We start from the raw sequence: 25,942 nt of genomic DNA on the forward strand, positions 1-25,942 counted from the left end.
TGGACCCCTGAAATCTGCGTTTTTAACAATCACCTGAGATAATTTTGATTAAAGTGGAGGTATGAGAGGATCACTGGGCATAGACCAGTGTTCTAGCTAATTAGGTGTTTTGTGGTTTGGTTTTGCCTTTGATTTAAAAAAATAAAAATAAAGCTATATCTATATATATATAATTTGACTTGCTTACTTTGGACACATCATCAGGAAAGACCAATCCCTAGAAAAGCACATTGTGTTTGGTAAAGTAGAGGGCCAATGGAAGCAAAGGAAACTCTCAATGAGGTAAGTTGAGACAATAGCTGCAACTGTGGACTCAAATACGCCAATGATCATGAAGATGGTGCAGGACTAGGCAACATTTCTTTCTATTTAAGATCACCATGAATTAAGGGCCTACTTGACAGCAACTAACAACAATAACATTTAATTTATTACTTAATTTATTCATTTTATCAAAACTCTCATTTGGGTGACTTTTGGTCTCTGAGCATGGAACAGCATTTTCCCACCTTAGTGACCCTAAGGCCCTAAGTTCCAGTCCCAAGTTGGCTTCTGTGGTCAGTGCATTCATTGTTTCCAGCGTAGGTGAGACAGGTGCCTCATTTCCGTCCCTGAGCTGTTGTCGGGCTGTGTGTGTGTGGGGGGCGTGGGGGTGTTGTCTGCTTTCAAGAAGGCTGGAGTTGTTATACAGGGGTGAATTGTCTGATACATTTGGCCTTATTAAGGCTTTTTTAAGAATTCAGTTTTGTTCTTGTTACTTCCTTCCCAGAAACAATTCTGGAATAACCAAAATTCCCGCCCCTTGCTGTCTGTGCTTTCCTCCCCTCTGTTTACTCTCCAAACAAAGGCTCTTGTTTTAATAGACATAATAGCAGTAAAATTAGCTTTATTAGACTCTAGGTGGATTTAAAATGTAACCTAATGGCAGCTTTGTCTGGCTTGGAAGTCATGCATTTTATTTTGAGCAGAGAACTTGGTAGTTGTAATGCCTGGTACCTAGTAGGAGATTAAATGATTATTGAATTAAAGTGGCCACGTAATACAGATATCCCTCATCTTTAGACCCTGCCATGGTGGTTTTTCCCGTTGTGTTTTTGAGAAACCTAGGCCCCAGTTTGGAGTTTTAATTTCATCTGCCTTCTGTCCTTGACTTAACAGTTCCTGAGTTATGACATAAGAGAAAGTCAGCACTGTTATCTTTCCTGCCTCTTATTCCCTGTCTGGTCTGTGAACACTTTAGATTCTTAGAAAGTTTGAAATGTGAGGCAAATTGCAGTTTAATACCCTGGTGCCAAAGGACCCACAACTATCCAGCTTTCTTCTTCCCCCAGAAGTCCCAGCATATCCCTTTCACTGGGGTGGTGCTGTTCACTTTGTCCACCAGCTTTTAAATCCACCCCCCACAAAAGGTAAATAAGGCCTCTAGCAGGCTAACAGATAGAAAAACTAAGGCAAAAATCATCCTTTTACATCCATCTCTCTAGAGAGAAAATAGGAGCTTTATTACGCTATTTAACATAGGGGAAACTGAGGCACAGATCAATGAGTTATCTGCTGAGCCTGGTGTAATTTATGACCTGCTCTTATTCTACTGGTCTTTACTGTTGTGCTTGATGGTACCACCAGGTCCACAAGAAGTAGGCTGAGCAGTTTCTGGTTCTCAGGACTGAGGGTATATGCCTTACATGTTTTTAGTTTGTCAAGAAACCAGAATATTTGTAGGGGGTTTCAGGTGCAGGGGACAGAGCCATTAGTGGATAGTCATGGCTACTTCATTTCAGACCCTTTAGTCTAAGCATCTAAGCATCATTATAAGCACAGCCCAGGAGATAAACGTAAAAATAATTTTCTTGCCAGTTTTTCCTGCATGGTATCCTAGCGACGATGTGCTGTCTGTCCTTGGGTGTTGGGGCACCAACTGAGGCACTATCAGAGCTGGCAGAGGGGAGGGATATAAAGGGCAGTCACCCCTTTGAAACTCAAGGCATAGTTTTCATTTTATCTTCTGGAGAATTTTTAACCCAGTTATTTTAAGCCGCATCTTATTTTCTAATACCAATATCTAAGTTGTTATAGACTACTTAGAAAACACAGAAAATCTCAAAGAGGGAAATAAAAATCAACCATAATTCCACCGTTGTTAACATTTTTGTGAATATCCTTCTAAGAGTCCTGTCTCTTTTTCTGACCTTCCATTTTGTGGTTAGGCTGTAAAGACCAAGTATAAGATTAAAAAAAACTCTCATAAAGTAAAAACTAACCTATGAACAGTAATTTTTATGCACAATAAAGTTTGAAACCATTGAGCTAGATTCAGGGAAAGAATAACTGAAAAATCTGTATGGAATGAAAAGTCTGAGAGGAAAACCATTCTACCTTTAAAATTACTATCAACTAAGTGGTGAATGGAGAGTGGTAGAAAATTGAGCTGTGTTCTTGACTGCCTGTAAAGTTTATTCCATTCTGTTTTAAAACTTCCATAACTTTGTTGTTGTTGTTAGGTGCCATCCAGGCAGTTCTGACTCACAGCAACCCTATATACAACAGAACAAAACACTGCCAGGTCCTGCACCATCCTCATAATCGTTGTTATGCTTGAGCCCATTGTTGCAGCCACTGTGTGTGTCAATCCATCTCATTGAGGGTCTTCCTCTTTTTCCCTGACCCTCTACTTTACCAAGCATGATGTCTCTCTCTAGGGACTGGTCCCTCCTGATAACATGTCCAAAGCATGTGAGATGAAGTCTTGCCATCCTTGCTTATAAGGAGCATTCTGGCTGTACTTCTTCCAAGACAGCTTTGTTTGTTCTGGCAGTCCATGGCATATTCAATATTCTTCGCCAACACCATAATTCAAAGGCATCAATTCTTCTTCTCCCTTCCTTATTCATTATCCAGCTTTTGCATGCATATGAGGCAATTGAAAACACATGGCTTGGGTCAGGTGCACCTTAGTCCTTAAAGTGACATCTTTGCTTTTTAACACTTTAAAGAGGTCTTTTGCAGCAGATTTACCCATGCAATGGGTCATTTGGTTTCTTGACTGCTGCCTTCATGGATGTTGATTGTGGATCCAAGTGAAATAAAATCCATGACAACTTCAATCTTTTCTCCATTTATCGTGATGTTGCTTATTGGTCCAGTTGTGAGGATTTTTTTTTTTTAATGTTGAGATATAATCCATACTGAAGGCTGTAGTCTTTGATCTTCATTACTAAGTGCTTCAAGTCCTCTTCGTTTTCAGCAGGCAAGGTTGTATCATCTGCATATTGTAGGTTGTTAACGAGTCTTCCTCTAATCCTGATGCCTTGTTTTTCTTCATATAGTCCAGCTTCTTGGATTATTTGCTCAGCATACAGATTGAACAAGTATGGTGAAAGGCTACAACCCTGACGCACACGTTTCCTGACCTTAAACCATGCAGCATCCCCTTGTTCTGTTCGAATGACTGCCTCTTGCTTGATCTATGTACAGGTTCCTCATGAGCATAATTAAGTGTTCTGAAATTCCCATTCTTTACAATGTTATCTGTAATTTGTTATGATCCACACAGTCAAATACCTTTGCGTAGTCAATAAGACACAGGTAAACATTTTTCCAGTATTCGCTGCTTTCAGCCAGGATCCATCTGACATCAACAATGATATTCCTGAATCCATGTCCACTTCTGAATCTGGCTTGAATTTCTGGAAGTTCCTTGTCGAGGTACTGCTGTAATTGCTTTTGAATGATCTTTAGCAAAATTTTACTCGTGTGTGATATTAATGATGTTATTTGATAATTTCTGTATTCTGTTGGATCACGTTTCTTTGGAATAGGCACAGATACGGATCTCTCCCAGTCAGTTGTTCAAGTAGCTGTATTCCAAATTTCTTGGCACAGACAAGTGAGTTTTTCCAGTGCTACATCGATTTGTTGAAACATCTCTATTGGTATTCCGTCAATTCCAGGAGCCTTGTTTTTTGCCAGTGTCTTCAATGCAGCTTACACTTCTTCCTTCAGTATCTTTGATTCTTGATGATTTGCTACCTCCTGAAATGAATGTCGGTCAGTTTTTTTTTGGCACAGGGACTGTCTGTATTCCTTCCATCTATTTTTGATGCTTCCTGTGTTGTTCAATATTTTGCACACAGAATCCTTTAAAATTGCAACACAAGGCTTGAATTTTTTCTTCAGTTCTTTCAGCTTGAGAAATGCCGAGCGTGTTCTTCCTTTTTGGTTTTCTAACCCCAGGTCTTTGCATATTTCATTGTAATACTTTACTTTGTCTTCTTAAGCCACCGTTTGAAATCGTCTGTTCAACTCTTTGACTTTATCATTTCTTCCTTTTGCTTTAGTTACCTGATGTTCAAGAGCAAGTTTCAGAGTCTTTTCTGACATCCATTTTGGTCTTTTCTTTCTTTCCTGTCTTTTTTAATGACCTCTTGCTTTCTGCATGTATGATGTCCCTGATGTCATTTCACAATTTGTCTTGTCTTCGGTCATTAGTTTTCAATGCGTCAAATCTACTTGGAGATGTTCTCTAAATTCAGGTGGGATATACTCAGGGTTGTACTTTGGTTCTCATGAACTTCTTATTTTCTTCAGCTTCAGCTTGAACTTGCACATGAGCAATTGACGGTCTGTTCTGTAGTTGGCCCCTGGCTTTGTTCTGACTGATGATAATGAGCTTTTCTATCATCTCTTTCCACAGATGTAGTTGATTTGATTCCAGTATATTCCATCTGACCAGGTCCATGTGTATAGTCACTGTTTATATTGTTGAAAAAAGGTATTTGCAGTGAAGAAGTTGTTGGTCTTGCAAAATTCAGTCATGCTATCTCCAGCATCGTTTCTATCACCAAGGCCATATTTTCCAACTACTGATCCTTCTTTATTTCCAACTTTCTCATTCCAATCACCAGTAATTATGAATGTATCTTCATTGCATGTTTGATCAATTTCAGACTGCAGAAGTTGGTAAAAATCTCCAATTTCTTCATCTTTGGCCTTAGTGCAATAATTTGAATAATAGTCATATTAAGTGGTGCTCCTTGTAGACATATGAATATTATCATTAATTACTCATTAATATATAACTTTAATATGGATTAATAGATTAACTTTTATGAGAAATGACATGCCATAGTGGCAGCACATTTTGCTCTAGGGGTAGGTTCTGAGTCAACCAGGAAAAAAAATGAACGTGGTGCAACTCCACCATAGGTGCCTGCTTCTCTCTAACCCCACCTCGCACTCACACAATTGTGACCATTTGTTTTGTTTTACTCAAAAGCAAATTATACATGTATTTTCCCTCCTGGGTGGTGCAAATGGTTAAGCCCTCAACTACTAACTGAAAAATTGGCAGTTTGAACTCAGAGGTGCCTTGGAAGAAGGCCTGGCAATCTGTTGCCAAAAGGTGGCAGCCTTGAAAACCCTATGGAGTGCAAGTCTCCTCTGCACACATGGGGTTGCATGAGTTGGAGTCAACGACAACTGGGTTATATGCATTCATACATATACTTGCATGTATTCCATTGTAAGGACGTATCAAGGTTTATTAACCAATTTTCTGTTGCTCATTTAAGTTACTTCCAATTATTCGGTGTTGTATAAGTAGTAGATGAACATCCACAATTATGTCTTTCTGCACATCCACAATTGTGTCTTGTAGATAAATTCTTAGATGTGGAATCGATGGTTCAAAGGGAATGAACATTTTTAGAACTTTTGATTAATTCGTATTGTCAAATTGTCTCAGGAACACTGTATACTTCCTTCATAGTGTCTATTTCCAAGCATTCCTGGAAATTACTGTTCAAAAAAGTCTTCCACAGCATGCCTGTGTTTTTTTTTTTTTTTAAACGACCTGGGGCTTCTGTTCATTTGTCTGGCCATCCTGGAAAGATAAAATAAATGGGGCTAGAGATGATAACGTGGCAGGGAGGGGTCAGACAACAGGAGAAGGGTGAGATTGGAGGCCATTTCTTTTACTTCTGCACCTCCCCCCCCCCCCCCCCCGCCACAAGCTATCTTCAGGTGACATCTAAGGACAGAATATTGCTTAATGCTTAAAGGGCATACATAGTTTTAAAAAGCATATTGAATATTATAATTTCTGATTTAGAAGATTATTTGGTGTCTTATCATCATAGAAGGTACAGAATTAGAATGACATTTGTATATTTACCCAAAAGGTGAGTACTCTTACAGAATCTCTTACCTTTATAACAACTGAAATTACCTTGTTCCGTATGTGTTTAGGAAACCCTGGTGGCATAGTGGTTAAGTGCTATGGCTTCTAACCAAAAGATCAGCAGTTTGAATCCACCAGGCACTCCTTGGAAACCCTGTGGGGCAGTTCTACCCTGTCCTATAGGGTTGCTATGAGTCGGAATCGACTCAACAGCAGTGGGTTTGGGTTTCGGGTATGTGTTTAATCTCTCTTTCTCTTGGACTAGATTATGAACCCTATGATTGTAGGAAGCTTGTTCATCTTCTATCTGTTGCCCCTGGCACATACTAAGGTTTAATAAATGTTGAATGTTTAAATATCTGGATGGATGCTAATGGATGAATTAGAAGAGTGTGTGGGTTGCTGGGTGGTGCTGTTTCTGAGAACTGGGTGAGTGGGTCCAGTATTGTCAAGGGCACTGAGAGAAGATAGAAAGGAGATGTAGTTGAGACTGCCATTAAAGAGACAGTCCAGAGGGTATGGTCAGCTTTCCTGGATGCCTGATAGTGGCCTCCTGGTGATGGGGTCAGCAGGTGCATTCAATCAAACATCCCTTTCTAGTTTGGCAAAACCAGCCCAAGCACTTTAGTGTAAGGGTTGTTAGACAGGAGCCTGTTTTCTGAGAAGAGAATTCAAGGTCAGGGCTCTTGGAGAGCTCCTTGGCGAGGAGGGGGCAGCAACCTGGATTACAGGCAGCCTGGTTTTACCAGTCGATGGGCACTTGCGGCAACGGCTAAAGGTCTGCTGGTGGCTGGCTGGGCGCCAGAGCAGCGGCGCTGTGAGGCGTCAAGTCCTGCCCCCTCTACTGGCTTCTCCCCCCCTCCCTCCCCCACCCGCTCCTGCGTGCAGCATCCTCTGCTAGAAGAGGAATGTGCCGCGCTCGGACACCGACTAGCTGTCTTAGCTGAGCGGCGGCACCCGGGAGGCACTCGGGACTGCCGGGGTCCGCCGTTTGGCGCTGCGCCACGTGCTTTGGTCGGTGCTGATGTCAAGTGGGTGTGGGCTCTTCGGGAAGGCCCAGACGAAGACCAGGAGGGCGCGGGATGTGCCGCGGGCGTGCTGAGGCCCGGGCACGCTCCGCCGCCCAGCGCCGCTGACCGGTGGCCGGCCGGGGCTTGCCCAGCGGGCGCATGGAGCCGCGGCGCTGCTCGCCCCGGGACGCGTGCCCTGCCGTCCTGGGGGGCTGGCGGGGACCGCCGCGGGGGACTTGCAGGTGTGTGCGCGTGCCTTAACTTTCGGGACTGCGGGCTGGTAGGCCCCCGGGCGGGCTATCTGGCTGGCAGGGAGCAGAGTGCACGGATTGCATTTGGGGTTGCTTTTGTGTCTGGGCGCGGGCGTGACGAGAACCAGTTCCTCTCCTGCCGACCATTGGCAAGCGAGCAGCAGCTCGTCCCTGGAGTTTCAGCGAGAGAATTCATTGAGTCGGCGCCCGGATTTGGGTTACTCATCTAGAAGGGCGCCGAGGGAGCTGCCTTGTTGTTTTAAGAATCAGGTCTCCAAGTGCAGCCTGCGTTCATGGTAACAGGATTCTCTTCAGCAGACAGCAAGGCTTCTCAAAATCGGCTGTGGTTGGGGGCCCCAAGGCCCCGGAGGCTTGCGGGCTGCGGGGGCGGAGGTTGGTCTGAAGGGGAGGAGGGGGCGGGGAGGTGGGCAGAGGCGACCTCGCCGTGCGTTCTGCCAGGCACGCCGGGGCCCCTGCCCCTCCTCCTCCGCCTCCCCACCCACACTTGCCCGGAGCCGGCTAAGGGAGAGGTAAGGGGCCAGCTTCTCGCCGGTGACAGGGCTGGTTTCAGACACACCTTCCCAGAGGAATGCGGAGGCTTTGTTCCGGGAGCCCGTCCCAGCTCCCAGCCCACAGGCCTGGGGCTGGGGGCTCCAGTGCCATTACTCATCTTTTATGGCAACGCCGGCGAGCTCCGGGTGGGCAAGTTAATTATTAATGTGCCTAGGCTGGAGAGAGGGAATCTGGAAATGAGATTGGTGGGTTGCAGGGTTTCCCCTGCTTTCTGTTTTGGTTTTGGCAATCAAGGGTTAAGCCCAAGGTTGCAGCCTGTTTCCTGAGAAGGATGCGGACATTCCTCCAGTGACCGGCACTCTGCGAGAGGGATACCCTTTTCCCGCCTGTGGGACAGCCCCGGCTCCTCTGGAGGGCCGGAAGGGACCATTCTTCAGTTTTTATCTACTTTGAGCCAGTCTGTGCCTACCCTCAGTTGCCTTCCGAAACCAACCTCACTTCCACCCCCTGTCGCCGGACGGCTTTCTGCTGGAGCTCGGAGACCAGGTTCTGTGAGACCTGACTCCTCTCAGCGGACAGAGGCAGAAGCGTTCTGGAAAACGCTGCTTTGTCCCTGCCCGCAATGCCTGAAAACCTCCTCACACGCTCAACAAGTGCCCTTGGGTTTATTTCCAGGTCCCCGGTGTGTGGGACTGTGACAGAGGCGATGGCCTCTGTCAGATGGTCACCTAATTTGTCTCTGCACCCTCAGCGCTGAGAGAAACGTGGAGGGCAAGGTGGGGAAGACCTGAGGGCAGAGTGAAGCTCCTTCCTCTTCCTCAGGCAGTTTCAGTTTCCCTCCCCCTGTTGACCTAGAGAGGGTTGGTCTTAGGAGGTGTGCTCCTTGAGCCCTGGGAGTGGAAGGGCCCAGACATTAAATAGAGGGCTGTGGGACTCTGGATCGGGCTTATTTTGGGGAGAGGTGGGATAGATAGGGGTCTGGTTGGAGGCAAAACCAAAAAACCAAATCCATTGCTGTCCTGTCGATTCCGACTCATAGTGACCCATAGGACACAGTAGAACTGTTCCATAGGGTTTCCAGGGAGCGGATGGTGGATTCTAACTGCCCACCTTTATGGTTAGCAGCCTGAGCTCTTAATCACTGCCCCACCAGGGCTCTGGTTGGAGGCAGGGCTGGTGAAATTTCACTCTACTGGGGCCTGAGGAGAGTTGCTAAACTCAGCCAGCACACCCCTCCCCTACACACAGACACACACACACACAGACACACACACACACAGACACACACACACACAGACACATGCACACAGACACACACCCCATCTCAGAGACCACACACACACACCCCATCTCAGAGACCACACACACACACACGCACACACACGCATACACGCACACCCCACCTCAGAGACCTGGGCAGCTGTTTTCTGTTTGCTGGTTTAGGATAGAGGACTCAGTTTTGCAAACTGAAGTGTTGAACGATTTGTAGAGTCTATGTGATGGAGGAGGGAGATGAGCATGTCTTGGAATTTGACACTCTTGGGAATGCAAGAAGGGGTGGGTTTACAGAAGGAGAGGGTTGTGAGGAGGGGAATGGGCTTATGGGGATGAGGAGTATGGGGTAGGGAATGTGGACTGCACAGCATATCAGAGGTTTCCTGAGACAGGATGCTGTGGCACCCCCACTGCCCCCAATTTTTGGTCTCCTTCTTCAGTGTCTTGGCTTGCTGGGTTCACCTGCCTCCCCACTCTGGTCACCATGGGCTGGGCTGCTCTCATGGGGACACACACAGTCCCCATTTCCTCTGCAGGGAGGAAATGGGCGAAGGAGGGCTTAGCTTCAGAGAGGCTGCTGACCCTGAAACCCTGGACTTTTGGGGGAATTGATACCACCTGTCCTCCCACCTGAGTTTGTGGTATGTATCCTCCCTCCATGACACCCCTCACCCAACACACACCGTGCATGCTTTTAGAGTGCCACCTTCTCTAACAGTGCCCCAGGCAGTAAAACAAACTTTGGCACTCTGTGAATTGAGGGTTTGGAGATGACTGATTACAAACAAGTTTTTTCTATTATGGGAAGTCTGCCCAAGGTTTTCTAATGTCTGCTTACCTCAGGGCCAGTGGGTCATGGCTGAATATTCATTGATAATAGCCTAGAGAAGCTAGCCAAGGGGAGCCTGTGAAGAATAGATGGTGCAGTGGGGTCCTGGGGGCCCTGTGACGTGAGTGGGAGAATGTCAGGGCTTGTGGGAAAAGCGGGACAGTTATCAGAGAGGCTGTGGGATTGTGGGGTGAGCAAGAGAGGGTTGGGTTCACTGTGGCTAGTGGGGTTAGAGGACTGAGCAGAGCTTGTTTGGAGATTCCCCCATGTACCTGTTCTTAATTGTGTCTGCACTGGGCAGATCAGGCTATGGTGAGTCCAGCATCAGCTGAGTCCTCTGTCCTGGGGCCTGACTCCTCCTACAACCTGGAAAAGGGGGCATCCTGTCCCTGTGCACCAGCTCCTGGGGTTGATGGTTGCTGTTACTGTGTTCTTCAGCAGTAGCTGTGGCAGGGAGCCTCATCCTGGGAAGGGTGAGCAGAGGAATCACCCAGGCTAAGAGAGAAAGGTGCTGTGAAAGCCTGTTCTGAACCAGACAAGATCAAGAGGAGAAACACCATAAAGACCCTGGCAGCCTTGCAGTTTTTGTTCGCAAAAGCAAAAAGTTCCTCCCTGGGGTTTATATTATCTCTGGTGAAGGAAAAAGATTCTCATATTCCAGAACTGTGTCCTGTGGATACTCAGGAATGAGGGTTTTATTGAGGCAGACGAAATGTGGCATTTTCTCTAGGGACTTGGGCTCAAACTCAGCTTCTGAAATTTGCTAGTTTGCACCCTGAACCTCTCTGTGCCTCAGTTTCCTTGCCTGTTAATAGGGATGAAGCTGCCCCCCCAATAATGTGAAGATTATATGAGATATTGTAAAGGATTTAACACAGTTTATTGTTGAAAGCTTTTTTTTTTTTTTTTTTTAAATAAAGGTAGCTGACAGAGTTGTCTTATTGTTTAGAAAGTAAGAACGTCAGAAATGCCATCTCGTGCTGACCCCAGAGACCATACAGAACTGTCCTGGAAGGGTTTCTTCTGACTTCAGGTCAAACCTGTTTTCCAGCCTCTGATTAATAGAGGCCTTGGAGACCTGTGAATTCCTGGCTGCAGGCACGCAGCAGAGTTAAGACGCTGGAACTCCTGCTAAGTCAGCCTTCTTGGGTCAGGCTAGGATTGTGGAACGTTAGTGCTAAGATGAACCAGGAGCCCTGCACTTCTTAACCAGGTGACTCTAGACAAGCCCTTGCAACTCTTTGAGCCAGTGTCCTGTGAGAATAAGAAAACCTGCCTCACAAAGTTGTTCTTATGATCAAGTGGGATAATGTATGCAAAAGTGTAATGTGGCATGCAGATAATTATTGATAGCTCACTACCTGGGGCCCTGGTGGGGTAGTGGTTAAGAATTCAGCTGCTGTTCTGAAAGGTTAGCAGTTCAAATCCACCAGCTGCTCCTTGGAAAGTCTATGGGGCAGTTCTGATCTGTCCTCCAGGGTCATAAGGCGTCAAAATTGACTCACGGTGTCGGGTTTGTTTTTTTTTGTTTGTTTACTTTGTGCCAGGCACTGTTCTAAGTGCTTTTATGTATTATCTCATTTAATTCTCACGGCAATTCATGATGCAGTTAATTATTGTCCACTTTTTATAGATAAGGAAGCTGACCTGTTAGCAGTTTTAATTGGTGTTATTGGGTAGTTGATCCCTTGTGGCAGTCATGCAGCTGAAGGAAGTTTTATAAATAAGTTTGCACAGTGCCTTCTTCCCAATGACCTTTCCTAATGTCCCAGGCTGGGTCTGCCAATAAGGCTGTAAGATGGTAAAAAGAGGCTCTTATTTGTCAGTTTGCTCTTTTTGTGGTCTTCTCTGTCCTCTCTGTCCTGCTTGTACACAGGCTTTGTAGGGCTTATGGGCACAGCACCTTCTTGTCTGTGACTTTATTTGTCTGTGACTTTAAGTGTCACTTGTGTGGGATAGGTATACCCTCTTGCACTCACCCTGCCTAATGGCTTCTCTTAAGAATGAGGATGCTAATTTGATTTACATTTTTCACCTTCAGCAGGGGAAATGTCTGCTCTAGAGCTGACCATTAAGCTCAGAGTTTCCAAGCTCCCACTATTCTCTCTGATGGTGCTGGTTAGCTGTTTTGTCTCCTTCCCTCTGCTCCAAATATCTGCCAGCGAACGCTGAGGTGTGAAGTTTTAAATATGTGTGTGTGTTTTTAAAGGGAGAAACAGAACACCCTGTGAAAACAGGGGCTCACTACTGGTGGTGTTGCAAACACGGGTGGTACTCATTAACAGAGAGTTGTGATCATAGCCCAAAATCCATTCTCATTACTTTTGTAGCATGTTTGTAAGAAAAAGGCTGCAGCTTAGTGGGCTATTCTTTCTTTTTATGACAAGAACAACATTTATGAGGGTGTGACATAAATAAAAGAACAGAGGTCTGGTTTGGAATAAAAAATGAAAATCAACTGGTGGTGCTCTCAGCATACTCAGAAGATTCCAGGGATCTCATTAGCAGAGACAGGATTTTTATGGCATGGTGCCTGGGCACCTGGCTCCCACAGCAGCCTGGCAATGTCCTCAGAGTGGGTGTAGTTCCCACTACTTTACTGAAGAGTGGAGTGACTTGCCTGAAGTTATATAGCCAGTTATGTAATGGTAGAGACTGGACCCCAGATCTCTGACATTCTCATTCAAAGGCAGGCAGTCTTATTTATCTTTGTAATAATGTAAATAATTTTTCCTGTTATGTACACATTATGGAAAATTCAGAATATTAGAAAGAAAGAAGGAAGGAAGGGAGGGAGAGAGAGAGAGGAAGAGAGAAAGAAAGAAAGAGAGATCACGGTCCGAGCACCAACAGACAATCAGTGTTTACATTTAGGTGAATGTCTAAGTCTGTGTTTTTTTTTTAGGAAGAGAGCATTTGTTTTTATCAGGGGAGAGTTACCTGTTATTTATACATCTTTGAGTGTATTCAGTTTCCTGTCTTGAAGCAGGCGCTCTTTGAGTTTTGATGCTCTACAAATTCTGGTCAAGCCCTTTAATTTACGTGAAGCACAGACACTGCTAAGCACTATAGGGGAAAGAAAGATAAGCAAGACATTCCTGCCTTCAGAGAGTTTAAAATTAAGTAGAAGAGATAGATGTGTACTGAACCAATTAGTACAAGGCTTAGCAGTAATAGTGAACAACAGGTTTCAGGTGTTTTATGTATGTTACTCACAATCCCCAAACAACCTTGTGAAAAAGGTATTACCCATTTTATAATTGCAAAACCTAAGAGGTTAAATGGCTTGCCTAAGGTGATAAAACTTATAACAACTACCCAAGCTGAGATTTAAGTCCAGGTCTCTCTCATTGCAAAACCCACATTCCCTCTCTTATGAAAAACTGCTGATATGATAAATGTTGTAAAAGAGAAGCACAGTCAGTCTTTTGAGACAAGGAAGTTATGGTACATACCTCTTTGTCATTCTCTTACCATTTCTTTCTGTCTGGTTTTAAAAGAAATGGTTTAATTATATTGAATGGTATTCGAGCCCTTTTTTTAAGTTCCGTGCTCAGATTCTTTTGCTTAATTGGGCCACTTGATAGTAAATCTCAGAATATCAGAACTGGAAGGGAGTAGAAAAGTTGTCTAGACCATTCTCTTCATTTTTGTAAGTGTGGAAACTGAGTCTCAGAGAAGGGAAGCACCCTGAGCATTAACAACAGTTGGTGGATGAGCCAGAAACAGAACTCAGGTTTCTACACCAGGGTTTTTCCCGAAGTATGAAATGATATATGGTAATACAGGGGTGAATATTTTTATTTTAATAGCTGTGTAAGTGTGTATATAATTTTTTTCATGTGTGTTTGAAGAAAAGTATAGCTAGAACCTCAAACACATCATTTTGCAGCTATTATTGCTTAGGATGTGACTAAAGCCAGTATGAATCTATTTAAAAAAAAAAAAAAGGCAAAGTACAGGTTGTATGGGGATGTGGCAGAAATCACAGAAGTGGTGTGTGGATGATGTGTGGATAACGTTACGGCAACAGTGCATTCGTGCCTTGTCTCTGCGTTATTCTTTCAGGGGCAGGAAGAAGGGGGCCAATCTCTAGTGAGAACTTACTACTGCTAGGCATTTTACCTGTCCGCCAGAATCAACGGGCTCACTGTGTATATACTGAGAAAGCTCAGTGAGGTTGATTAGCAAGCCTGTAGTCACACTGGAACCCTGGTGGCACTGTGGTTAAGAGCTTGACTGCTAAGCAAAAGGTTAGCAGTTCTAATCCACCCAGCTGCTCCTTGGAAACCTTCTGGTGCAGTTCTACTCTGTCCTATAGTCACACCAGAATTGATGGAGCCAGGGTGCAGAGACTCCTTCCACTGCATTCATAGCCACCTGCAGCATTCCACAAGATGAGTCAGCCCCAGATTCAGCCTCTCTTCCAGGCTTCTGACCCCTGTTGGCATCTGACCCCTTCTTGTTCAGGTACCAGGCTCAAGAGGAAATGAATGCGGTTGGGTTGCTAGGTTGCTGCTGTAGCCTGCTAATTTAAGTCTTGATTTTGATAGAATTTCAAAGAATGTGCGTCGGTATTTATCAAATCTGACTCATGCTGGTAAGCAGTAAAACCTTATCCTGCTGCCATTTGGCTTCCGTTCACATTGTGATGATGCTCTGTGGATTGTGAGCTCCAGGAGGATGTAGATTATGCCTGTCAGTTGCTCTAAAGTGCAATTACCAGACGCTTTTTGAGATTGATTCATCTCTCCATACTTTCAGAGTTCAGAGAAATCAACCAGCAGGAATATACGCCGGGTGAGGGTGTGGAAATGAAAGTGTGGGCTGCTTCCAGGTTAGCTGAAGAAACTGGGGCCAGATGATTGCAAGAATGCCCTTTGCAGGTTATGGAGAGAGGGATGACTTTCTGTTCTCCTTCCACATATAGTGTGGTTGGGAGATTTTGACTAGAGTATAGGATCTAGGTTTGATTGCCTTCTAAGCCACTCTAGAAGGTTCTATTACTTTAGTAGTCTAGAACCACATGGAGCTGGTCTCTTGCATGGGATAGTCACTGTGCATCTGCTCTGCACTAGGTGCTGTTATCGTGTGGTGGGCTGAATAATGCCCGTCCCCCTTCCAGCAAGATGTCCATCTCCTAATCTCTGAAACCAGTGAATGCTACATAGTAAAAGGGACTTTGCAAATGTGATTAAATTAAGGATCTTGAAATGGGGAGATTTTCCTGGATTATCTAGTGAGCCCAAAGTAATTAGAAAGATCCTTGTAAGAGAGAGGCAGGAGGGTCAGAGTGAAGAGAAGGAAATGTGACAACAGTAGCAGAAGTCAGGGTGATGCGGAGCCATGAGCCAAGGAATGCAGGCAGCCTCTAGAAGCTAGAGAAGGTAAGGAATGGATTCTCCCTCGAAGCCTCCCAAAGGAACACAGCCCTGCTGACACCTTGATTTTAGCCCAGTGAAACTGATTATGGACTTATGACCTCCAGAACTATGACAGATTCGTGTTGTTTTTAGCCGCTAAATTTGTGGCAATTTGTTACAGCAGTGTCTTAGTCATCTCATGCTGCTATAACAGAAATGGCACAAGTGGGTGGATTTAACAAAGAGAAATTTATTTTCTCACAGTCTAGTAGGCTAGAAGTCCAAACATAGGGTGTCAGCTTTAGCGGAAGGCTTTCTCTGTTGGCTTTGGAGGAAGGTACTTGTCATCAATCTTCCCCTGGACTCGGAGCTTCTCCGTGCAGAAACCCCGGGTCCAAAGGATGTGCACTGCTCCTGGTACTTCTTTTTTGGTGGTGTGATGTCCTGTACTCTCTGCTTGTTTCCCCTTCCTTTTTATCTCTTGTAAGATAAAAAGTGGTGCAGAGCACACCCCAGGTAAACTCCCTTTACATTGGATCAGGGATGTGACCTGAGCTAGGGTGTTACATTCCACCTTAATCATCCTTAAGCACAGGAAGAGATTATGATTTATAACACAGGAAAATAAAAAAATGGAAGACAACCACACAATACTGAGAATCATGGCCTAACCAAGTTAACACATATTTTTGGGGGACACAATTCAATCCATGACATTCTAGCCTTTGGCCCCCCAAAATTGATGTCCTTGCCACATGTAAAACATATTCAGTCCATCATATCATAGCGAAAATCTTAAATGAACTCTAAGTCCAAAATCCAAAAATTCTTCTTCATCTGTGAAATCTAGAATACCTTGTCTGCTTCCAATGTACAATGGCAGAACAGGCACGAGCTAGACATTTCCATTACAAATGGGAGAAGGAAGAAGGCATAACAGGCACCAAGCAAGTCAGAAGAACATATTACATTAGCCCTCAAGGCTTTGAAAATAATCCTGTTGTTCTCTGAGACCATTTACACAATAGCCCTGCCCTCCAGACTCTAGGTATTGGCCGGTCTCTGGATTCTGAGTAGAGGCCCCTCGGCCCTGGGCTTTAACTCTGCCTTTCAGGCCCACTGGGAGGGCAACTCTGCTCCCTTGGCTTTAGGCACACTATTCTTCTAGTCCATCTGAGTGGCGGCTCCACCTTTAGAAACACCAGAGGCCATGGCTCTACCTTTTGAAACCTCAGAGGTCATGGCCATACCTCTTAAGGCTGAGGCAGCTGGGCTTCCTGTGTTCCTTGTCTCTTCAGCTTCTGCTTCCTGGTTCCTTGGCCTTTTGGCCCTCGGACCTCATGCCTGCCTGCATCTGCCCTGCTGGGGTAAGTGTTCAAACCTTGGTAGCTCCAACCAATAAATGCTTGCAGGCACACCCTCCACCGGGAAGCCTCCTGCTCACAGGCACTCATTCTCTCACTCCATGGATTGGCAAGCCTAGCTCCACTGAGAAGTGCCTAGAGGCACCCCACTCCACTGGGAAGCCTCCTGTGCACAGGCGCTCAGCTCTCTCGCTCTGTAGGTCGGCTGCAGTGCTGTCTGACTCTGGTCTCCTGGTTCTGCTGCTACTGATTCTCTGCCTCTGCCACTTCTCTGCCGCTGCTGGCCCTCTATCCATTCACAGTTTTAAAATTGCTTCCACATTTTAGGTATCTGTTAGAGCAGTACCCCACTCTCTTGGTACCAAATTCTGACTCAGTCATTTAGTGCTGCTATAACAGAAATACTACAAGTGGATGGCCTTAACAAAGAGGAATTTATTTTCTCACAGTCTAGTAGGTTAGAAGTCCAAAGTTAGGGCGTCAGTTCTAGGGGAAGGCTTTCTCTGTCGACTCTGGAGGAAGATCCTTATCATCAATCTTCCCCCCGGACGAGGAGCTTCACGCAGGAACCCCAGGTCCAAAGGATGCGCTCTGCTTCTGGTGCTTCTTTCTTAGCGGTATGAGGTCTCCAACTCTCTGCTTGCCTCTCTTTCCTTTTGTTTCTTGTAAGATAAAGGTGGTGCAGGCCACACCCCAGGGAAACTCCCTTTACTTCCGATCAGGGATGTGACCTGAGCAAGTGTGTTACATTCCACCTTAATCCTTTTTAACCACAGGCAGAGATTATGTTTTATAACACAGAGGAAAATCACAAAATGGAGGACAACCACACAATACTGGGAATCACAGCCTAACCAAGTTGACACATATTTTGGGGGGACACAATTCAACCCTTGACAAGCAGCAATAGGAAACGAATACAGATAGGTACTGAGGATAAAACAGTGAATATAGCACAGCCTCTGCCTTAGGTTGCTCACAGTTAGTGGGGAGACAGGCAAGTAAACAGCCAATTTTGATAATAGTGTTGAGCATCCTGATAGGGCTACAAGTCCAGTATTCTGTGGGACCTAACCCAGTCTGAGGAGATATGAGATGGCCTCCTGGATGAGCTGACCTCTGAGATACAACTGAGAGATGAGTTGGCATTAAAGGATAAAAGGGAGCAGGGAAGAGCATTTAGGGCAGAGAGAACATGTGTGAAGTCATTTCATAGGATCTGAAACCTAAGTGGAGGCTACTGGCCAGGCCTCACAAATGAGAAAGCTGGTTCCACTAAGATGGCGCAGACCCTGTTTTCAGATTACAGCCTTGTGGGCCTTGCGTAAGTGGGGAGATAAAATGGAACAGTCCTGCTGCTACCCCTTCAGGGTGGTATGGTAATAGAGCTAATAGTGTCCCAGGTACTGTGCTAGGCTCTTGTACATACGTTATCCCATTTAATCCTCATAATTGCATGAGATAGGTATTGTTATTATGTTGCAATTGAGGGAAATGGGATTTAGGTTAAGAAACTGTTCCGAGGCCACACAGCTTGTAAGTAATAGGGCTGAGATTTGAATCTAGACCTTCAGGCTGCAGAACCCAAGTTCTTGGTATGCTCCTCTGTAGTAGGAACATCACTGGACCAAAAATCTGAGAACCTGAGATCTAACACTAGCTCTGTTTCTTACTAGACTTGGAACAGTCATCCCACTCTCCAACGTCAGTATTCCCACCTGTAAACTGGAATAAGAGGCATGCCTGCTTCAGAGATGTTGTGTGCATAAAGGAGATCCTTTATGTCTCTCATCTCGCTCAGCCTCATCCACCCCAGAGAGGGCCTTGTTAGTGAACCCCACCTTGTTGTGCTTAGCTCATCCTTAAGTCAGTGAGGCAGGTAGGGGAATTTGGCTACAGTACATCACTGAGGTGTCCACATGGGGCTAGTGCGTTTGCATTCATGGGTAGTAGTAGAGATAGTAAGTGGGCAAGGAACAGTGAAGTGGCCTGTCTCAGGGTCCTGAGGGTGAGGGCTAAGTTAAGAAGGGAGAGGCGTGGGCTGAGTCATTCATGTTCTCTGCAAGGACACTAGTGTTAGAGGTGACTGCCGAGAAAACCTTTCCTGAGTTGGAGTTGGGTGCTCGGCATTTAGTCCCAGCCTGCCGCTTACTATCTGTGTGATCTCAGGCAAGTTTAGTAGCATTCTGGAGCCTCTCTTTCTTCATATATAAAGCGGGAGCAATGATTCCTACTTTGCAAAGTATGTGAAAGTGTCCTACCCAGTTCCTGGCATATAGTAGACCTTCAGTAAATAGTGTTTGACCAGACTTGGCAGCGCAATATTTTTCGAGGTTAATCCAGTAAATCCCAATTCTTTGTAGGATTCCACATTTCTCCTTTGCTTTACAGACTCACTTAGGCACGTCGTAATTAGATATGAAGGGAGGGGCTGGCACATAGAATGAGAACTCCATGAATCTTTGAGGGAAGGACCCTGTGCTTCCCAGCAGGAATTAGGTGGCTGCAGTGAGTACTGGGCCATTTTGGAGGTGAGAATATGTTTGTCTTGCCAACTTCAAGATTGAGTTGTCACTTTTTTGCTTTCTGGGAATAATGGCTGTACAGATGAAGTAGATTTATGGTGCTGAGGTACATCATTGAACAGACTGCTCTTTTTTTAAAAAAAAAGTCTGCATTTTCTGATTATTGATGTAATGTGCTTATTTTTGAATATTTAGAAAATACCAAAAAAGAAGATAATAACCACTTTTACTTCCTCACCCAGAGTTGATTACTGCTAACATTTTGGTGTATTTCTCTCCATTCTTTTTTGAAATGTACATATAAATTCTTTTTTCTTTTTGCAAAGTATACAGTTTAATCTGCTTTATCCATTTAACATTATATCATGTGCATTTCCCAGATCATTAAGTATTCCTTAAAAACATTCTCATTTGCTATATAATAGTAGGTGGTGTACACATACTGTAATTTTCTTAATCAGTTCACATTCAATAGTTACGCTTTTAGATTGTGTCCACTTTTCCCCTAAAATATGTAAAAATATTTGACTATATCTGTGATGGAAACCCTGGTGCCGTAGTGGTTAAGTGCTATGGCTGCCAACCAAAGGGTTGGCAGTTTGAATCTGCCAGGCGCTCCTTGGAAACTCTATGGGGCAGTTCTGCTCTGTCCTGTAGGGTCGCTATGAGAATTGACTCGATGGCACTGGGTTTGGTTTTGGTTTTGGTATATCTGTGACAGTTTTCTTAGATTCTTAGTACTGGAATTCCTAGGTCAAAACACATTTGAAAGTGTATATTGTTATGTTAAAAAAAAAAAAAAAGCCATGGCTTTGTTAGGTGGCTGTGGGCCACCCTGGGTAAGGCCCCTGCTTCTGACCATTGTACACAGAGGCGTGCCTCCTGGATGCTTGCTTCCTGGCAGACAGGACAATCAGCCTCTTGTGGCTCCCCAGTGAAATTTAAGTAATGGGTCAGCCTTTCCAGTGCTTCGCTCTCTGTCAGGAAGTTCGTCTGTGAATCTAACCTAAATCTCATCTGCTGCATTTTAAATCCTCACCTGCTGCCGGTTCCCCTCAGTGAGTGGAGTGGAGCAGCGCACCATCTGCAGGCAGCCTGCTCACCTCTCCCCCTACTCCCTGACCACTGCAGCTCCAGCCACCAGCCTTATGTTACCCTGGAAGAAGCTTGAGGGTCTCTGGCTACTGCTGTCACGACGGGGATGGCAAGTTGCCACTGATAACGTCAGGTAGGGTTTCCAAAAATGAGAGCGCCTACGCCGTGGAGGCCAGCATCCCGGCCTCTCCCGTGCCCTCTGCAGAACTCAGGGAGACAATTAGCATTCAGGGTGGTGCTCGCCTATTGACACTGCGGGTCTATCAGATTCATTCTCTGGGAAAAAAAAATGTGGCTGGAGCAGGAATTAATTGTGTTTCGGTCCCAAGTGCACCAGCCAAGTGGTAAATGTGCAGTGAGGGAGCATGGCCAGGGAGGGATGATGCTTGAGTGCATTTCGGTGACGGGAAAGGCGGCTGTCAGTGAGGAAGGCTGGGGTTCTACCCTGGGCCTCCCATCCTGGCATCACGCCACAGCTGTGCCCTCTGCCTGAGCAGCCTTGGCCACCTTTCTTAGCTAGCGCCCTTTCTTGGGAGCTGACAGCTTTATTATGGGGCAGTAGGATGTTAATTTGGAAGGGAAATGAATATAGCCGCAACATCATGGGCAGCGAGAGGCCCCTTGTATCCATGCTTAGGTGTTTTAGAGCCGGCTGGCAATTGGCCAGTGAAGTGGAACAAGTCGCACAGGAAACACGCTGGGAATTGAGTCCTGGCAGCACCTGTGGGAGTATCTGAGCACGGCTGGAAGCCCAGAGCCTCCCTGGGGTCTGGCCCAGCCCGCTGACCTCTTCCACCTCCTTGCCCTCCCCTCCTTTCAGCACCAGTAGACCCTGCCTTAATTATATTAACTGTTTCATGCCCCAAGTTTTACCTCCTCAGGAGATCTATACTTCTTTAAGATGAGATGCCTCGTTTTATGCTTTACTTTTCCCTCCTTCAGTGCCTGGTACAGTGCTGATGCTTGAATTGAAATGAAACCAGCATTTTACAACCCAGTGGTTTTATGCACTTTGTAAAGAAACTTGTTCCCTACCCTTCAACTCCCATTTACAATGTCAGATTGTTTTTCCTCCTTCTGAAGAGCTTACCAGGCTAGAGCTGGAGCTGGAGCCAAAGCCTTCATTGAGAGACCTTGTTGTTGTTAGGTGCTGTCGAGTCGATTCCAATTCCTAGTGACCCTGTGTGAGAGATCTTAGCCCAGCGAATAATATCACTTTGGAATTCCTTGAGAAGGATTTAAAAAATATATACTGATGCCTGGGATTCAACCCCAGAGATTCTGATTTCTTTGGTCTGGGTTGAGGGTTGTTGTCGCTAGGTGCTGCGGAATTGGTTCTGACTCATAGCAACCCTATGTACAACAGAACGAAACATTGCCCTGTCCTCACCATCCTCATGATCATTGCTATGCTTGAGCCCGTTGTTGTAGCCACCATGTCAGTTTATCTCATTGAGGGTCTTCCTCTTTTTTGCTGACCCTCTACTTCACCAAACATGATGTACTTCTCCAGGGACTGGTCCCTCCTGTTAGCATGTCCAAAGTAGGTGAGACATAGTCTCACCATCCTCACTTCTAAGGAGCATTCTGGCTGTCCTTCTTCTAAGACAGATTTGTTTGTTCTTCTGGCAGTCCATGGTATGTTCAATATTCTTCTTCAACACCATAATTCAAAGGCATCAATTCTTCATCAGTCTTCCTTCTTCACTGTTCAGCTTTCACAGGCATATGAGGGCAGTTGAAAACACCATGGCTTGGGTCAGGCGCAACTAAGTCTTCAAGGTGACATCTGCATTTTAACACTTTAAAGAGGTCTTTCACAGCAGATTTGCCCAAAGCAGTGAGTCTTTTGCTTTCTTGACCGTGGCTTCCATGGATGTTGATTGTTGATCCAAGTAAAACGAAATCCTTGACAACTTCAGTCTTTTCTCTGTTTATCATGATGTTGCTTATTGGTCCAGTTGTGCAGATTTTTCTTTTCTTTATGTCGAGGTGTAGTCCATACTGAAGACTGTAGTCTTTTATCTTCATTAGTAAGTGCTTCAAATCCTCTTTGCTTTTAACATGTAAAGTTGTGTCATCTGCATAACGCAGGTTGTTAATGAATCTTCCTCCAATCCTGATGCCATGTTCTTCTTCGTATAGTCTAGCTCCTCGGATTATTTGCTTAGCATATAGATTGAATAAGTATGGTGAAAGGATACAATCCTGACATATACGTTTCCTGATTTTAGACCATGCAGTATCCCGTTGTTGTGTTCGAACAACTGCCTCTTGGTCTACGTATAGATTACACATGAGGACAATTAAATGTTCTGGAATTCTTATTCTTCAAAATGTTATCCATAATTTGTTATGATCCACACAGTCAAATCCCTTTGCACAGTCAATAAAACATGGGTAAACATCTTTGCTTTTAGCCAAGGTCAATCTCCCATTAGCAATGATATCCCTTGTTCCACTTCGTCTTCTGAATCTGCCTTGAATTTCTGTCAATATAGGGCTGCAACTGTTTTTGAATGATCTTCAGCAGAATTTTACTTATGTGGGATATTAATGATATTGTTCAGTAATTTCACATTCTCTCGGATCACCTTTCTTTGGAATAGGCACAAATATGGATCTCTTTCAGTCATTTGGCCAAGTAGCTCTTCCAAATGTCTTGGTATAGATGAATGGGCACTTCCACCATTACATCCATTTGTTGAAACATCTCAATTGGTATTCTGTCAGTTCCTGGAGACTTATTTTTTGGTAATACCTTCAGCACAGCTTGGACTTCTTCCTTCAATACCATTGGCTCTTGATCATATGCTTCCTCCTGAAATGATTGAATGTTGACCAGTTCTTTTTGGTAAAATAACTGTATTTTTTCCCCCATCTTCTTTGGTTGCTTCCTGTGTTGTTCAATATTTTTCCGGTAGAATTCTTCAATATTGAACTCGAGTCTTGAATTTTTTCTTCAGTTATTTCAGCTTGAGAAATGCCAAATGTGTTCTTCTCTTTTTGTTTTCTAACTCCAGGTCTTTGCACATTTCATTATAATATTTTACTTTGTCTTCTGGAGCCCCCCTTTGAAATCTTCTGTTCAACTCTTTTACTTCATCATTTCTTCCGTTTGCTTTAACTACTCTGTGTTCAAGAGTATGTTTCAGAGTCTGTTCTGACATCTATTTTGGTCTTTTCTTTCTTTCCTGTCTTTTTAATGAGCTTCTGCTTATAAGTATGATTTCCTTGATGTCATCCCACAACTCATCTGGTCTTTGATCATTAGTGTTCTATACATAAAATCTATTCTTAAGAAGGTCTCTAAATTCAAGTGAGTCTCTAAATTCAGATGGGCCGGTTACCCATTACTGTCGAATCAATTTCAACTCATAGCAACCCTATAGGACAGTAGGATTTCCAAGGAGTGCCTGGTGGATTTGAACTGCTGACCTTTTGGTAAGCAGCCTGAGCTCTTAACCACTCATCCACCAGGGCTCCATTTTAAAAATATTCTACAGGCAATTCTAAAGTTCACTGATTGTCCCAGATGAAGGAATAAGTTGCGCCTGCCATATATGATCAGCAATTGCCCTTTATGAGAAGATGGATATGTATTAGATACCTGTGATATCTGTAGCAGTAGGTTGCTCCACATCCTTTTTGGAAGCAGAGAGGGTAAGCGAAAAATCAGAGGATTATGTCAGGCATTTAATGTGTGGTATTGACTTGATGGGAAGCCCCTGTAGATACACCTAGCACCTTTTCCTTTTAACGAACAGGGTGTGCGCTGGCTGTGTCACTCTGCCTTATAAGCTGGTGACCTGACCAGATAAGGATGATTTAGTTAAGATTAAAAAAAAAAAAAAGAAGAAACAGAGAATTGAGTCTTTATATTTTGTTCATTAGCCAGAGCCTGGATTCACTTTTTTTCTCAAACTTTTGAAGTGTGGTGGGGACAGGGATATATGAGTGAATGACAGGGCATTGCTTAAGCTCAGAGGACAAAATGGGTCAATGTGGGGGTGCCCACAGTGAATGTCTTACCCTTCGTGGCTCTCTGTGTTACTTCTTGCAGTCTGGGATACCTGAGACCTCATTTCTGCCAGTTTCCTCTTGAAGATTGTAAAGGAATTAGTAAGGGACCAATTATTATTGAATGAGCCCCCTTGCTACATATATGTGGGTTTGCCTGTGTCAACCCTGCTGGGTTCCTTTTTTGATTTGAGAGTGGTTATGCTCCTTGTTGGCTAATGTATTCACTGTGATGTCCTAAATCTTAGCACCTTCTTGCATCCTCTTTGGAGTGTTTGTGGTTGGGACTTTGACCCATGAGTGGGCCTCTCAGGTTAAGGGGCTGCTTTTATGGTTTCAGCTGTTCCTTAGCTTCTATCTCATGGCTGGGCCAACCTCTGGGCCCTCTTAGCCTTAGAGAAGTTGGAGCTCCCCTTTAAAGAGCCCCCTGTAGTTTTCCCACAGTTGAGAAGGCCTCTAGGTTAACACCTGAGGTACGATGGCACCATTCCCCAAACCGAGGAATCCAGCTTAGAAAAAGCTGCACACATTTTTCCATTTGTTTTCTCAAGCTATTCAAACTGCCATTTGCTAGCCACCTACACTGGATTGCTCTGGGGTGCTTGTTAAAAATGTGGTATCTCTCAAATGGAATCTAGGAATTTGCATTTTAGTTGGAATCCCAGACCATTATCAGGAATAGGAATGTTTGACAATCACTCTGTTAAAAAAAAGTCACCCCCTTTTTTTACAGTAGGGAAACTTAACACAGAGTAGTTAAGTAACTTACCCAGGATCACTCAGTAAATTAGAGCTGGAACCAAGCCTGGAAAAACCTGAAGCCAAGTCTAGAATGTTAATCACACCTCATGTTTATGTTGAGCTTTGTTCTTTGAAAAGCACAGCCAATCCTTTCTGCCACACTAGTTTACTAAGCTGGAAAGTGCTACATTCATCATGTATTTTGGATCAGATAATTCTTTGTGATGGGGGGCTGTCCTACGCATTGTAGGATGTTTAGCAACATTCTTGGCTTCTACTTACTCAATTCCACTAGCACAGCCCCAGGTGTGACAATCAAAAATGTCTCTAGGCGTTGCCAGCTATCCCCTGGAGGGACAAAAAAGCCCTGATTGAGAACCACTGTTGTAGCAGGGGAAGCCATGTTTCGGGGATGTTCCCTAATGGCATCCGAGGACATTTATTTTTGTGTTTGGGAACTTCACTTTTAAAATTTGCATATTTGGCTTCTTCCTCACTTGGCTAATGGGCTGCATTACACACATAAATGAAGTCACACTGAATATAAGCTCTCTCCTCATTTCTGTTTTGGCCTGGAGAGGGAAGGCATAAATAAGCTCGGAAAGACCACTGAATCTGGACTCTCTCCTGTGGTTTGCCTGCCAGCACTGCACTTCTAGCTGTGCAATCTTGGGCAAATTGCTTAGCGTTCTTGAGCCCCTTTCCTCATTTGATTATGATGGAAAGAACTGTTTGTTGTGAGTGAGCATTAAGTATTAAGTGACACCTTAAATGTGGA

At 44.6% G+C, this 25,942-nt stretch overlaps 1 protein-coding gene across 1 annotated transcript in view; it reads left to right on the plus strand.

The window, feature by feature from the left end:
• The first annotated feature begins 255 nt into the window (after positions 1 to 255).
• Positions 256 to 25,942, plus strand: part of PLEKHA7 (pleckstrin homology domain containing A7) — a 154,252-nt gene continuing 128,565 nt past the window's right edge. Inside the window, exons 1-3 of the mRNA XM_064289452.1 lie at positions 256 to 282; positions 7,067 to 7,588; positions 7,899 to 7,969. Of these exons, the coding sequence (XP_064145522.1) occupies positions 256 to 282; positions 7,067 to 7,588; positions 7,899 to 7,969 (620 nt within the window). The remainder of the gene's footprint in view (positions 283 to 7,066; positions 7,589 to 7,898; positions 7,970 to 25,942) is intronic.

The sequence above is a fragment of the Loxodonta africana genome, chromosome 7, assembly GCF_030014295.1.
Source record: "Loxodonta africana isolate mLoxAfr1 chromosome 7, mLoxAfr1.hap2, whole genome shotgun sequence".
NCBI lineage: Eukaryota > Metazoa > Chordata > Mammalia > Proboscidea > Elephantidae > Loxodonta > Loxodonta africana.